Source organism: Canis lupus, chromosome 34 (assembly GCF_048164855.1).
Source record: "Canis lupus baileyi chromosome 34, mCanLup2.hap1, whole genome shotgun sequence".
NCBI lineage: Eukaryota > Metazoa > Chordata > Mammalia > Carnivora > Canidae > Canis > Canis lupus.
In genome coordinates this window covers 22985969-23001042 of record NC_132871.1, presented here as the reverse complement: position 1 = coordinate 23001042, position 15074 = coordinate 22985969, and the positions used below count along the sequence as shown (strand labels likewise).

Sequence of the window (15074 nt, the reverse complement as noted above, 5' to 3'; positions counted from 1 at the left end):
ACTTTATAGCTCAGGAACCCTCCCATGCTCCATGTCCCCCTGTGAATGGCACTATGAAAGCATTTACTGGACAGTACTCTATCTGCTCATCTGATGCTGTTCATTGTAGACTGTAAGATCCAGACAGTGGGGTCCTTGTCCTACTCTTTTTTTGTAAGTGCAGGGTCTAGCATGTTGGCAATAGATGGTTCTCAATAAATGTTTATAGAATGAATGAACCTACTCAAGTAGAGGTTACCATAGCACTTTCTGAAAATGTAAAAATGAATTAAGTCAATTCTCATTAAAATTTGTAAAACAATTACATGAAACCCCAACTAGTAAGGTGATACAATTGAGCTAATGCTTCTTTATAGTAGAGTAGATGGATCTGAGTCCTATCAATCTGTCTTGATGCCCACTTTTGAGGGTCTCTGAACTTAGGCTAACTCTCCCAGTCACCTCTAGGGTACCCTAGTTTGAAAAGCATTGCACTGGATAATCTTTCATTAAAGTGACCTCTAGCTTAATGATTTTAGGATTTTGCCATTTAATTTTGGGTCAAAAATCCCAAAAAGTTTTCTCTTTTTCATATTCATGTGATGAAACTTCCAAAATTAGTTTCTTTGAATATAAGATCTCTTTTCTCTGGAAGCATTTTTCTTCTTTTTTTTGCCAGAAACAAAAATGGATGCTGAATATTTTTAATACTCATACTACATTACACAATACACTTTTGGAAAAGTATTCTGAAATACCACTAGGTATTGAAAAGCCTAATTAAAAGTCTCATTATAAGGGTGTCTGGATGGCTCAGTCAGTTAAGCATCTGGCTCTTGGTTTCAGCTCAAGTTGTGATCTCAGGGTTCTGGGATTGAGGCCCTGGTTGGGCTCTGTGTTCATCAGGGAGTCTGCTTGAGGGTTCTCTCCCTCTGCCTGACCCCCCGGCTCTCTTTCTTTCTCTTTCTCAAATAAATAAATCTTTTTATTTATTTAAATCTATTTATTTATTTAAAACCTGATTTTAGTTATTTAATATAGTTTGTAAATAAAAGAAGTGTCTTCATTATTACTCTTGAAAAATGTATAAAGTAGGCCAATTCATCATTAGTTTTGTTGTTACCTTTTATAGCCAACTCAGCCCAACAGCTGACACCCTTATCCCCTCTACTTGCTATCCATGATACATACTTCTCCCTACAGTATGCCCCATGCTCTTATCCTTTGTAATACAATAACTGGCCTCAAAATATTTCCTTTTTGTCTCCCATTTCTTCAAGATTCCTAGAAAAGTAGCTAATCTACTGTCATAGGATCATAGACATGCAATAAGTATTTGTTGAGCAGATGATTAAGTTATCTACGGATTACTGTGGTAACATGTAAGTTTAAGGGAAGACTTTATTAAGAAGCAGAGAGACTGGGCAGCCTGGCTGGCTCAACAGTTTAGTGCTGCCTTCAGCCCAGGGCATGATCCTGGAGACCTGGGATCGAGTCCCATGTCAGGCTCCTTGCATGGAGCCTGCTTCTCCCTCTGCCTGTGTCTCTGTCTCTCTCTCTGTGCCTCTCATGAATAAAGAAATTAAATCTTAAAAAAAAAAAAGAAAGAAAAAGAAACAGAGACTTTAATCCAAAGGAATGGGAAGAAGAAGAGTAACCTTTGACAAACACTTACTATGTACCTGGTACTGAGTTAGTCTCTTTACATATACTGCTTTATTTTTAAAAAATCACAAGAAGATACCTTTCACCATTTTACAGAAAAGCAAATGAAATCTTAATGAGTTAAGTATCTTGCCAAAATATAGCACATAAGTAGCAAAGGGGAGAGTCAGACCCAGGTCTGTCTAAGTCCAAAGCCAGAACTCTTCCCATTATCATGTCACATCCAAAAAGAATGAGGAGAAGTTTGGGAACGTGGGGGAGTCCATGAAAGCACATAGGACTGGAGAACTGGCATTGTTTTCTTTGAGGCAAACTTCATTTTTTCTTTGATGCTACATGGAAAAGATAGTCCAGACACCATTTTCCCCAGAGACTATTTCATCCTATACTAATGTGAATGAATCACAATTAACTTTTGTTTCAGCTCTCTTGAAGTCCTGCCTGAAACATTGATTATCTAAATTATATATTTTAATTTTATTATTTTCAAGTGATATCGTAACTGGAATTAAACTACTCAAATGTTGCATCCTAGAAACTCTACCCTAATGGTTTTAATCAGTATTTCCAAATACTGGTTTGATTGTTATTGATTAAATCTCAGCAGTAAATCAACATTCTCTAACAATATAATTTACCTATTTATTTGTCCACCCATTTTTTTTTATTTCACTAAGTTGAAATTTAATTTTCTATTGGTGTACATTTTTTAAATTTAAAAGAGTGAGATGGATCACCCATTGTCAGAAACTCATAAAGGTAAATATCAAGAAATATTCTGCTTTCCTGCCTCTTAAGTAACAACCAAGGTTATGAGCATTTAACATGAAACATTTAAGTAGTTTAACAGTAGCTAACTTTTTAAAAAATTATTTTTGCAAGAGCTTCACACATTTTATCTCATTAGAGCCTCAAATTAAAAATAAATAAAACAATGTAAGAGGGAGGTCATAGTATTATCCTTACAGATAAGGAGAGTTAGGTTTGAGGCTTTGTGTAAGGTTTGTAGAATCTAGGAAGAATATATTACTCAATTGCCTTGCTCTTTTTAAAAAATATTTTATTTGTTTATTTGAGAGATAGAGAAAGAAAAAGCATGAGCTGAGGGAGGAGCAGGGGGAGAAGGAGAGGGAGGGAATCTTTCAAGCAGACTCCTCAGAGCCTGATGCAGGATTCAATCCCAGGACCCTGAGATACAACCAAAGCTGAAACCAAGAATCTGATGCTTAACTGACTGAGCCACCTAGATGCCCCTCCATTGCCTTATTCCTAACTGCCCAGAGTTCAACAGACATTATCTATAGGAAAGAATTAATTCTAAACCAGTTGTTCTTCTTGGTAGAGGAGGATTCTCTTATCCTGAATCCTTAATTGGTCAGGGAGCAAACATCTGCAGGAGGCATTTGGATCTTTGATCTCCTCTTAAAAAAATGGGGTTCTCAGAAAAGTACCCTTAATTTTTAAAATTCAACACATTGAGGTTATCTTTCTCAAGCTATGCCCTTACAACTACTTTCACATCTTCTGTAAATCTTTCCATTATAGAATCCAGAAAGATTATTTACAATAAAAAATAGTGGTAATTAAATGGAGGGACTTTAGGAGAATTTAACTTCTTTTGGATCAAAGAACCCTTTAAGAATCTGATTAAAGTATGGATTCTATTCAGAAAATGCATTGTATGCGTACTTGTCAACTTCCTTGAAGTTTCCAACTTTATAAGAAAATGGGAACACAAGAAGTACTTTCCAAGCTGGATATTATTTAAGAGAAAGAGTTTTGAACAAGACATTTTAGAAGATGCATGTTCCACATAATTTGAACATAAAATAAGCTCCTGCTGTCTCAAACCACAATTATGAGTCAAGAAAGAAAGAGACATCTTCATCTTTGACAGCTTTATAACCATGAAATTAACATGTAGAGATTTTACAGCCTGAAAATGTTAGTTATGTGCTATGAAACACTTTCCCAAAAGTTTGCTTTCTTGGTTAAAAGATAATCTTTAGTGCTTCTTAACAAAAATAGAGAGAATTGTGAAGTATTTGCAGTGCCAAAATTGTCCCATTTCATTTTATAGCATTTCCAATGAAATGAATTTCATCTCTGAGATACGAGAAGTTTATAAAGCAACCACTTGTGGTTTTTTTTTTTTTTGCAGTTAAAATAGATTCACTTTTATAATCACAATCTTTCAGAAAATAAGAATTTTAAGCAGCTCTTACCTCATCAGAACCAGATCCAAAAATCAGCAAGTCAAAAGGAATTGCTGCAACCATATCGATCAGGAACCAGCCTTTGAAGTAGTGTATTGCTATTTTGGCTGGATCACTTACCACTTCTTCATTCTGATTTACATATGTTGTTCTGAAGTTTATTAGAATATCTATGATGAACATAATATCCACAATCAAGTCCACCACATTCAAAGGGCTACAAGAATAGCCACATTCTCGTCTTTTCTGTTCTTCTCTGTCATTGAGGAGAAAGGCTGCGGAGTAGGGCGTGAATATAGCAGTGTATATGACCAATAGCAGAATAAGCCAATCCCAGACAGCCTTGAAGGGGCTGTAGTGCAATATTGTAAACTTGTTGATGCGTGGGGTCTGCAGTTTATACTCTGGCAGGACATCTGCTCCTAAAGAGAGAACCTGAACAAAAAAAGAAAATAGGCACACTACGTAAAAATGTCATTATTTAATCTCCTAACCTATAAATATATTAAGGTAATTATACATCAAAATCTATTAGGCAAGATGCATGTAATTGTGAAGTATGTGTGAAAAACATACATTTAAGGCCCCAATATAAACCCCCACTTTGCAGTATATTTGACTCCAGAAAACTCCATTGGTATTTCTTTTTTTTTTCCCATTGGTATTTCTTGATAAATACGATTTTCAGTGAAAAGTAATGAATACTGTCACTGATATAGCAAGGAGTGGTTACTTATTTTTTTTGAACATACTACTACTCAGAAATAAAAATACATAGCTGTTTTTAGAAAATCATAAAATCAGTCTGATACACGAGTAATTCAGTTTTAAAACCTTAGAAAAGATTGTATGTAATGAATAGAAGCAGCCTACTTGGATCCATGTTCATATTTAATTTACATATATTTAATTCATAATTAAACCTTGATAACTTAAATCCAACTCATTCAAATCTTTAATTTGAATTTTCCCACCTGCAATCTGTTTTTAACGTAGAAAAAAAGGCACATGAGATTAAAATAAACACAAAGGACTCTTTTTGAGGTTGAGAGAATATTTTATATTCTGGGACAAATGTACTTTGTCCTCCATCACATTTACAGAATCATAAAGATAGAATGGTGCAAGGAGATGTTCAGAATATTGATCTGGAAATGTTGCAAGATTATTAGCACCAATGGGCACTTAAGCCCTGAGATTTATTCTACATGATGAGACATTGGGTAGACCAAGGTAGTTCATCTTTTGATAGATCATCAAAATAGTTTATCTGAAAAAATGAGAACTAAACTTGAATTATGAGGTGCCTGGATCCGGGAGTCCTGGGATCCAGTCCCACATTCGGCTCCCCATGGGGAGTGTGCTTCTTCCTCTACCTGTGTCTCTGCCTCTCTCTGTGTGTCTGTCATGAATAAATAAAATAAAAAAAAAATAAACTTGAATCACAATGCAGTAAAAAAGCTCATGAGTTGGTAACTCTAGACTAAGTTTCAAGAACAAAGGTCAAAGCAAAAAGGTTATCTTGCTACCCAAAAAATGTAATTAGTCTTAATATAGGGGTTTACAAAAACTGAAATTTTTAGATGGCTCCACAAATGGCACATAGAGACATGTTTTAAGGGAGCGGTGGGTTCTACTCTTGCATTATGAATATCCCACATATATGCAATGGCTCTATGTCAGAGTTAATTTCACTAAATAAATTTTCTTAGGCTAGATTCTCCTAAATACAGCTAATGTATTATCAGTTCTGCAGGAAGAACTTCAGACAATTCCCTACTGATTAGTCAAAGAGTGTTATTTCTGTGTTCTTGGTAATTCTATCCCTGTAGGTTTTAACTTGATTATAATGATATATAGGCAAATTTCAATTTTAGATCTTATTTTCATTGTCATATCTCATACTTTTTTTCGTATATAATGAGTTACCATTCTTATCTTAAAAAGAACTTGAGAAGTTTAATAACCACAAATGAGGTACATGATTTTTAAATGTAATAGAAGAGTTCAGTTAAAATAGACGAAAGTGTTTTAAAATAACAGCTAACCTGATTTAACTTGCTTTGAAAAAAAATAATAATATAGAAACTAACCTTTTTTTTTTTTTTTTCAGTCCAGAGCAAATTTCAACAGGTCTTTATTTTAAGCTATTATAAGCTATTATAAGAAAAGACTGAATTATCAGTAAAAAAGAAATCTGGAAAATAAAGTCGTTCATTGTTTCTGAAATACTGAATATATTCAGAATCTAAGATCTCAATCTCTAACTCTAAAGAGGAAGAATGTTTGGAAGGTCTGTAAGTTGATTAGTGCAGACTGTTAGAACTCCAATCATGTTATGCTCAGTACCGAAAATCAGCCCATAATATTTTGGTCTGGAAAGAATGGATCATCTCTTAAGGTGACATTATGTAGTATCCTTTCCTTAAAACAAACAAACAAACAAACAACAAACAAACAAGGATGATTCAGAGTATAGAAAGTAAAATCCAAATCCTCATTTTGCTTCTCAAAAATCATCTAAAATATTGGACCCATTCTACCTTTATAGTTCCTTCTCACAGTAGATTCTTTTATGCACTCTGACAAAACTTGGCTAAAATTTTTGAACTGTTGAGAAATTTCCAAACCCTAAATTCACAAATTTCTTTCATTAAAAAAAGAGTATGTAATTATTCAAAGAGAACCAAAAAAAAAGTTATTCTTAAAAAGAGGGATATTTGTCTGAGTTTGATTCCAGCTTAAGTGACAGTGACATGCCCCTAATAACAATCTCACACATAGGGCACTTTGAATACTTGTTTTAGCAGAAGTAGAAGTTAGAATGCATTCAGCCCCATGGAACATCCTCCGAGAAGTGAAAACTGGATGGAGCCCTTTCCACTCCACATATGCGAGCATTCCTTTAACAGGTGACCACTTTGCTTAGGGCTGGAGACTGAAAAATTAGGAAGATACTGTCATTGATATTGCAGTTTATGGTCTACTGGGAGAAAAAGACATGCAGGCCAAGGATTCGAAGCCCTGCTGGGTGAGGTCCATCCATTCCTGGGTTGGTGGTGGTGCTGATGAAGGGGGTGGTCTCCACAGAGGCTTTTCAGGGAAAGATGTCACTTGAATTGATATTTTGAGTAGGGGAAAGAAAAGAATGCAGTTGCTGGGATGAGGAAATTGGAAAGGGAAGAATATTATAGGCAGAGGGAACAGAATGAACAAAGGTAGGGAGGCATGAAATGATGTGTGTTGAGGAATTATAAGCTGCCTTATGCTGTAGATAGACAAAATGCAGGGGAAGTTGTGGTGGAGACGGCAGTGGAGAGAAACAGTGATAGGCTGTGGAAAATCGAATATGGTAGAAATCTCTGGCTTTCTCCTTTAGATCGGGGTTTCTCACACTTGAATAAAATACAGACTCCTTTTAAGGGACAGATACTTATTGCAGAATCACAATGATAACTGATATTAGTTTATTTATAATGTTAAGTAAATACATATGAAAATCACACTGTTAGAACTTCTTATGCTTTCAGCACTTAATATGACTATTGTGAGTTGAATTGTGGACCCCAGAGAGGTATGTTGAAGTCCTAATCTCCAGCACCTATGAATGTGACCTTAACTGAAAATAGGGTCTTCACTGATGTAATCAAGGGAAGATGAAGTCCTAGTGGATTGGAGTGGGCCTTGATGCAATAACTGCTGTCCTTAACATTATATGTTCTCATTCATTTGGGGCATATAAATAATAGTGAAAGGGATTAGAAGGGAAGGGAGAAGAAATGGGTAGGAAATATCAGAAAGGGAGACAGAACATAAAGACTCCTAACTCTGGGAAATGAACTAGGGGTGGTGGAAAGGGAAGAGGGTGGGGGGTGGGGGTGAATGGGTGACGGGCACTGAGGGGGGCACTTGACGGGATGAGCACTGGGTGTGATTCTGTATGTTGGCAAATTGAACACCAATAAAAATAAATTTATTATTAAAAAAATAACTGTTGTCCTTATAAAAAGAAGGAAATTTGAGTACAGAGACACAAAGACATAAAGGGAGAATGCCATTGGACAATGGGGGAAGACACAGCTGTGAGCCAAGGAACACCAAGGAATGGTGGCAGCCACAAGGACCTAGAAGAGAAGCATGGAACATACGCTCTCTCAGATCCTCCAGGAGGAACCAACCTTGTCAATATCTTGAACTCCCAACCCCCAGGATCATGAGAGAATAACTTCCATTGTTTTAAGATACCCATTTTATGTATTTTGTTATAACAAGCCTAGAATATTAATACAATGACAAAAATAAAAATAAATGAATCACAAAATATTTGCTAACCAGTGAATTCAAACTATCATCATTAGTTCAGTATTTGGCATATCTGTAAATCAAAAATTATTGACATTTGGCTAATGTGCATGGTCTAATCCAATAGGTAAAATATTTTTCTATCTTTAACTTCAATACCTTTATGTAAAAGAATGTTGTCAAAATAGTTTTAAAAATTGAAAGATTTTACTATTTTAGGGTAATCTGATCTAATTCTTTTTTTTTAAGATTTATTTATTCATGAGAGACAGAGAGAGCGAGAGAGACAGAAAGACAGAGAGAGAGAGAGAGAGAGAGAGAGAGAGAGGCAGAGACACAGGCAGAGGGAGAAGCAGGCTCCATGCACCGGGAGCCTGACGTGGGATTCGATCCCGGGTCTCCAGGATTGCTCCCTGGGCCAAAGGCAGGCGCTAAACCGCTGAGCCACCCAGGCATCCTCTGATCTAATTCTTAGTTTAAATTTTGCTCCTACTGGGCTTCAAAACACATTTAAATGGTGTTACTTGATACCATATAAAAGTTTTTGTTCACTTGAAGTTCAGTTTTGCTTTGGGGCATTACTGGATTTTAAATGAAGTGAGTATCTAATCAAATGATTTCTGGAACTGGGTTCAGAAAGTTAGTCCATTTGTTATATTTCAACATACCCGTTGATAGCAAATCACTGAAATTTATTATATAGCAATGGAGTATCCTTTGACAATGCATTTACAGTCATTGGTATAGTATCAAATTATATGGTCAAGTTCTTTTGACTTCTACATAGGTGTGCCTGTGTTATACCATTCAATTCTCTCATGAATTTTACCAGTCAATGATTTCAAAACTTGTATTCATACAGCATACTTAGCCCTGTGAGGTCTCATTATAAATCCAAATGAGGTCACAGGCACTGAAGTCAGTTAGCACTCTGTTATTAAGTGATAATCTTACAGAGTCAGAATATTATTTTGTTTTGAGTTTTCAGCATCATACACAAATTTTTAAGATTGTCCATGAGAACTTATGGCCCTTTGAGAATATTCTTTTCCGTGAATATTGGTTTAAGAATTGCTAAGTTTACCAGGCAGAGAAGGCAAGGTGACCAAGTTAGTTCTAGATAAATGCATCTGGTAATGGAAAGCAAGGATAAATGAGAGGGGGGCAGGATCAGAGGCTTAGAGATAAATTAGGACTTTGGTACTAAGAAAGATAGATACATGAAGAGAGATCAAGAAAGCCTATATGAAAGGAAGGTGGCAGAGACTGAAAAGAGAGACACATTTGGGAAATAAATTCATCTTAAAATGAGAATGAGGAATAAGGAAACATTTGTTTCTTTGTGGTTTCAGTAATGAGTTTTATTAGAGCCAAGCATGGTAATAGAAATCTATGAAAGCTCCCCCATTTATAGAATAAGGGAAAGTCTATTAAAATAGACTTTCCCTTATTAACTTTAAATCTGAAGACCTGGGTTTAAATTTCAGGTACTATTTTTCTGGTAACTAATTTAATCTCTCTGGATTGGTGTGTTGTTTTTCGTTTGTTTTGTTTCGTTTTTTCATCTGTGTGATGTACATAGAGTCTTTGCTCAAAGCACCTATCCATACAAAGCTACCAAATCACTTTAGGCAATTTCTATAATAGTATCTGATAAAACAGGAAATATTTAGATAAAGTAATTTCATTACTGTTTAGAATTCTAGGGTTACTTATTTAAATCCTGATTCAAATAAGTCAACTCTAACCAACACATTTGGAGAAAGTTGAACACTGACTGGACTTTGATAATATTAAGGAAATGTTCAGTTATCTATTTGCTGGAACAAACTAAACCAAAACATAGTGGTTTAAAATAGTAGTCATTTTATTATTCATGATTCTATGGATGAGAAATTTAGCCTGGGCTCAGTTAGGCCATTCCTCTACTCCACACAATGTCTACTGCAGTCAGTGAGTGATATTTGGTTGGTGGCTGAGCTTGAGTTGAGAATCCAGAAAGTCTTTACTGATATGTCTGGTATCTTGGTAGGGATAATTATAAGGCTGACCTCTTGCAATACAGTGAAATAGCTGGGTCTATCCCCTTCTCTGACTCTAGGTAAATATAGATAAATATAACCTAAAGACACATATATATCTATTTATCTATGTATAGAGAGACTATTTATATGTAGTTTTTATAGAAACTGTGTTTATATATATATAGACATATAAAGACTGTATAAATATGTGTATATATATGTATATACAGAGAGAGAAATGTTTGTATATGTAGAGACAGTTAAACAGTTTCTATAAAAACTATATATAGTTTCTCCATATAGTCCCTTTTCATGGCACTTTTCCATATGGTCTCTTCAGCAGGGAGTAAAATGTCCATGTGGAGGCTCAGTACTCCCAAGGGAGAAGTAGAAGTGTCCAGTCCTCTTAAAGTTAAGGCCTAGGAATAGTATGGGATCATTTTTTTCCATATGTTATTGGCCAAAGCAGTCACAAGCCAGCCTAGATTCAAGACAATGGAGGTGTAGTCTTTACTTTTTGATAGAAGACTAGCATATATAAATACCCACCATTTGCTTCAATGTGGATGGAACTGGAGGGTATTATGCTGAGTGAAATAAGTCAATCGGAGAAGGACAAACATTATATGGTCTCATTCATTTGGGGAATATAAATAATAGTGAAAGGGAATAGAAGAAAGGGAGAAGAAATGGGTAGGAAATATCAGAAAGGGAGACAGAACATAAAGACTCCTAACTCTGGGAAACGAACTAGGGGTGGTGGAAGGGGAGGAGGGCAGGGGGTGGAAGTGAATGGGTGACGGGCACTGAGGGGGGCACTTGATGGGATGAGCACTGGGTGTTATTCTGTATGTTGGCAAATTGAACACCAATAAAAAATAAATTTATTATTAAAAAAAAGAAGAAGAATAGCATATATGTGGAAGAACAAGAATAAATCATAGCCATCTTAGAAACAAGCTGTCACAGGAATTATTGACAATTGTTTTTAGGTGTAATGTTATAGTGTTTTTTTTTTTAAATAGTATTTACTTTTTAGGGATATATAGTGAAATATTTATATAAAATGCTATAGCTTTGGGGGGTTTGCTTAAATATATGGTATAACCATGGAGCATGCATTCCAAGGCCCCTAGTGGTTGCCTGAAACTATAGACAGCACTGAATCCAATATATATTACATTTTTTCCTATACATACACACCTATGATAAAATTTAAATTATAAATTAGGCACAGTAAGAGATTAACAACAGTAACAATAAAATAGAACCTTTATAACCATATGCTGTAATAAAAGTTATGTGAATGTGGTGTCTCTCTCTCTCTTTCTCTCAAAATATCTTATTATAAGGTACTGACCCTTCTTTTTATAATATATGAGATAATAGAATGTCTACATGTTGAGATGAAGCGAGGTGAATGACATAGGTATTGTGACATAACTTTAGGCTACCTTTAGGCTATCTTTTGATGACAGACAGATTATCCAGTTCCATGGTTGACCACGAGTAACTAAACCACAGAAATCAAAATTGCACCTAAGTGGGGAGAGGGGAGTTACTGTAATCCAGAGTGACAGAATGGAAGGCAGAGACACAGTCTGCTTATGTGTGCAACATCAGCTGCATGTTGACTTTTATTAAAACAGGGAGATGGGCATATAGTATTCTTTCTATTTTTATAACATGTTTACATTTTTTACAGTAAAAAAACAGTAATTTTAGAATTTCAGCCAGAAAGGACTAAGTAAGATCAATTGAGGGTGTAATTTCCTGATGGAAAAAAAGAACTAGGTCTACACACATCACAAGGGCTCACTCCTATCAGAGTTCCTGGCTGGATAAGCTTGGATTACTGTTTCTACAACAGACTGTTTGATTTGCTCTCTACACATCTCATTCATATTCTGTTGACCTTCATTCAGCCACACAGACTAAACACAATGCCAACTTTGCTGGCCTTGACGTGTTTGCCTTTAAAGTCCCATCATACTGGTGACTCAGACAAATCATGTTACAAGAAGCTCAGTCTGCAAATGCTCATTCCTCTGAGTATACTTGGCTGCATTACTCATTAAGTTGGATTAAAATACAGCCAACTTCTCCGAGCCTCATTAGGTTAGACCTCTTATTGAAATGCTTTTGCTTTATTAACATTTCACATTCAACTCCAAGTTTTCATTCTAGATTGACATTATGTATGTATTTTCATTTTTCCTCCATACAACTACCACTAAATGCAATGTTTATGTTGGTTAATGTCATTTTGGTAAATATTTGCATTATGTGCTCATTTTATAATCCATTTCTAGGAAATAATTGATCTCTCTTGAGGAATCAAAAGGTTTCATTTCTTTTTTAAAAAATGACAATAAGAATTATTTCATTAATTGTATTCTTCTTTTGCCTTCTTGCAGAAAACTGTGAGTTTAAAATTTCAATACAACTATTTCTACTTCCCTTCACATTGTTTTAATTGTTCTATTTCCATTTCAGTGGTCTAATAGCATGTATCTTTTACAATGTCACTATATACTTCTTTGGAAATAGGACAAATGTATAAATTAAAAGTCATAAGTAAGTTAATATTAATCATGAAAGTGCTTTAGAGCAATTATGTTGGAAATGAAATATTAGACAGGCAAATATTTGTTTTAAAAACATGAAGAGTATTCTAATGTGCCAATGATTAAAAAGAGAAAGGCTGCTATACAATCTATTACGTTTCCTTAGGAGAGCCAACTTCTCCCACACATTTGAGAAATAACATACTTTAGAAAGATAAAACATGATTAATTGAACGATTATAAGGATTTTCTTTTAAAAGTAAAAGAAAAAAGAAGGAAAAAAAACCCCTCTCTATATAAAAAAAAGGGAACTCCATAGTCTCTGGAAAGACACTTCTATTTTTCTTTTTCTTCAAACCACCAATTAAATATACAGTTTAGCACAGACTAAAATATGGTTTTCTTTACCAAATTCAGTTTTTCCTCTTGCTAGCACATTGCTATTTGTTTAATCTATAACAGCTAAGTGTTATATAAAACCAAAATCTTTATACGAAACAGCACTATTTATTCAATGAAGATCTACTGCGAAAATTTTGTGTGAACACCAGGATTAATAACTACTCTTCTCTTTTGAAAAGTGCAATAGGGAACGATTAAGCTTTCCAAAAGATTATACAGTACTTTTGGCAGCTGTTAAACGCCATGCTGAGGTGTTGGTAGAGACTGCTCATCTGTTATTTATTCTTTACTCGGGACTTGCAGTTAACTAATAGGCTAGCTGTATTTTTATCTATCAGGAAAAGGAGTCAGTAACAAAAGGAATCAGATAGATTGTAGAGCATCAGAAAAGATTTAAATTTCCCTGGCTTTTAAGCAGATGATTTAAGAAGTCCACCAAAATCTAAGTAATTTTCATGAAAACAGACAGCCTCACTGATAATTACCTGAATAGTCAAACTACAAGATGAAAAAGACCCGCACAATAAATAAAGTCTGTCACATAGGAAGTTTTTTTTAAATAAATAAAATATTTAAAATTAGGTAGGAGAATCATTGCAGCTACCCATATTAAAATACTTTTCTAAGGCTTAAGGTAAACATTGTATCATTTGTGCATGTGTGCACACGTCTGTTTGTGCATGTGTTGGACTGAGTCAGACTATATTAAAACTCAGAGTCGGGTAGGGTCAGCTAAATGTTAGGTTCAGTGTTTTGTTTTGTATGTCGTAAATATGATAATAATAATACAAAAAAGTCTGCTTCTCAAAATATGTGTGACTCAGAATGTGAGAGAAATAGGTTAGATAATATCTTAAACATTTATAATATTCATAAACTACTACAAACATATGTATATTAAAACTTACAGTTTCTTCCAAAGCCATAAACTTTGAACTTTCACACCAATGGCCAGCTGGGCATGGCCCTCAGTTTTGGCTCCTACCCCTGTGCCAGGCTGATCCAGGGAGCTTGTGATAGCACCTCCTTCCCAATACTAGCTGCCCTTCAGTCTAGGTTTACGTCCTTGCCTCCTCTTTCCTCTCTCCTTTTCTCATGAGACTGCGCACAGGCACTCTCCTATCATACTTATCTTTATTTTTAAATGGCTCTAATTTAAGGAGAAAGAGCATGTAGCACACTAGTTTGTAAGTAAGCCTTTCACAAGTGTTCTTCCAAAGTGCAGATAACTAAGAAACAGGCTTAGAGATGGGAGAGGGAAATAAAGGGTGTAGGCAGCATACTTGGAGGTAGACTTACCAGGCGCCATTAGGAGATGTCTGGCAGATAGGAAGTCTGGAACAGAGCTCCAGAAGGGTGTGGAGCTCAGAATTTCAACCTGTACAGGTAGTGGTTGAAATTCTGGAAAGTGGATTCATTTGCCAAGAGAGACACAAAGAAACCAAATATACTGGAAATAACTAAAGTGTGGGATAGACAAAAAAGGCATAGCCAGTATTCCTGGAGCTTAACATGGTACCTGGAATATATACATCGTAAGTAGTCCAAAGAGTAGTTGAGGGGTTGTGTCTGCAACTTAAAACAGAAGGAAAAAGAGACAATGGAGATGGCAATATTGAAAATGCATGAGAGAAAGAATTATCATAGAGACAGCTGCTGTGCACCACAATTTTTTTTCCTCCCTTCCATGGAGTAGAATTGTTGCTGCTAGAATGTGTCTGCTTAGCCCAAAACTACATTACCCAGGCCTATTTGAATCTAGGTATGGCCACATGCCTGATGAGTAGTACTTCTTGGCTGAAGCTTTCAAGAAGCAAGTGTGTCTTTTCCTGCTCTCTTTCTCCTTCTACTTGGTAAGCACAGATGTTTCCAAGCCTCCAGTCCTTAAATCCAGTGGGATGGTAGAGCCTTCAGATAAA

General features: G+C 35.4%; 1 protein-coding gene across 2 annotated transcripts in view; it reads right to left on the bottom strand.

Moving 5' to 3' along the window:
* KCNH7 (potassium voltage-gated channel subfamily H member 7) overlaps positions 1–15074 on the bottom strand; it is a 474114-nt gene that overhangs the window by 73436 nt on the left and 385604 nt on the right. For both annotated transcript variants that reach the window (XM_072811055.1, XM_072811056.1), the window contains exon 7: positions 3870–4295. In XM_072811055.1, coding sequence (XP_072667156.1) covers positions 3870–4295 — 426 coding nt within the window. The remainder of the gene's footprint in view (positions 1–3869; positions 4296–15074) is intronic.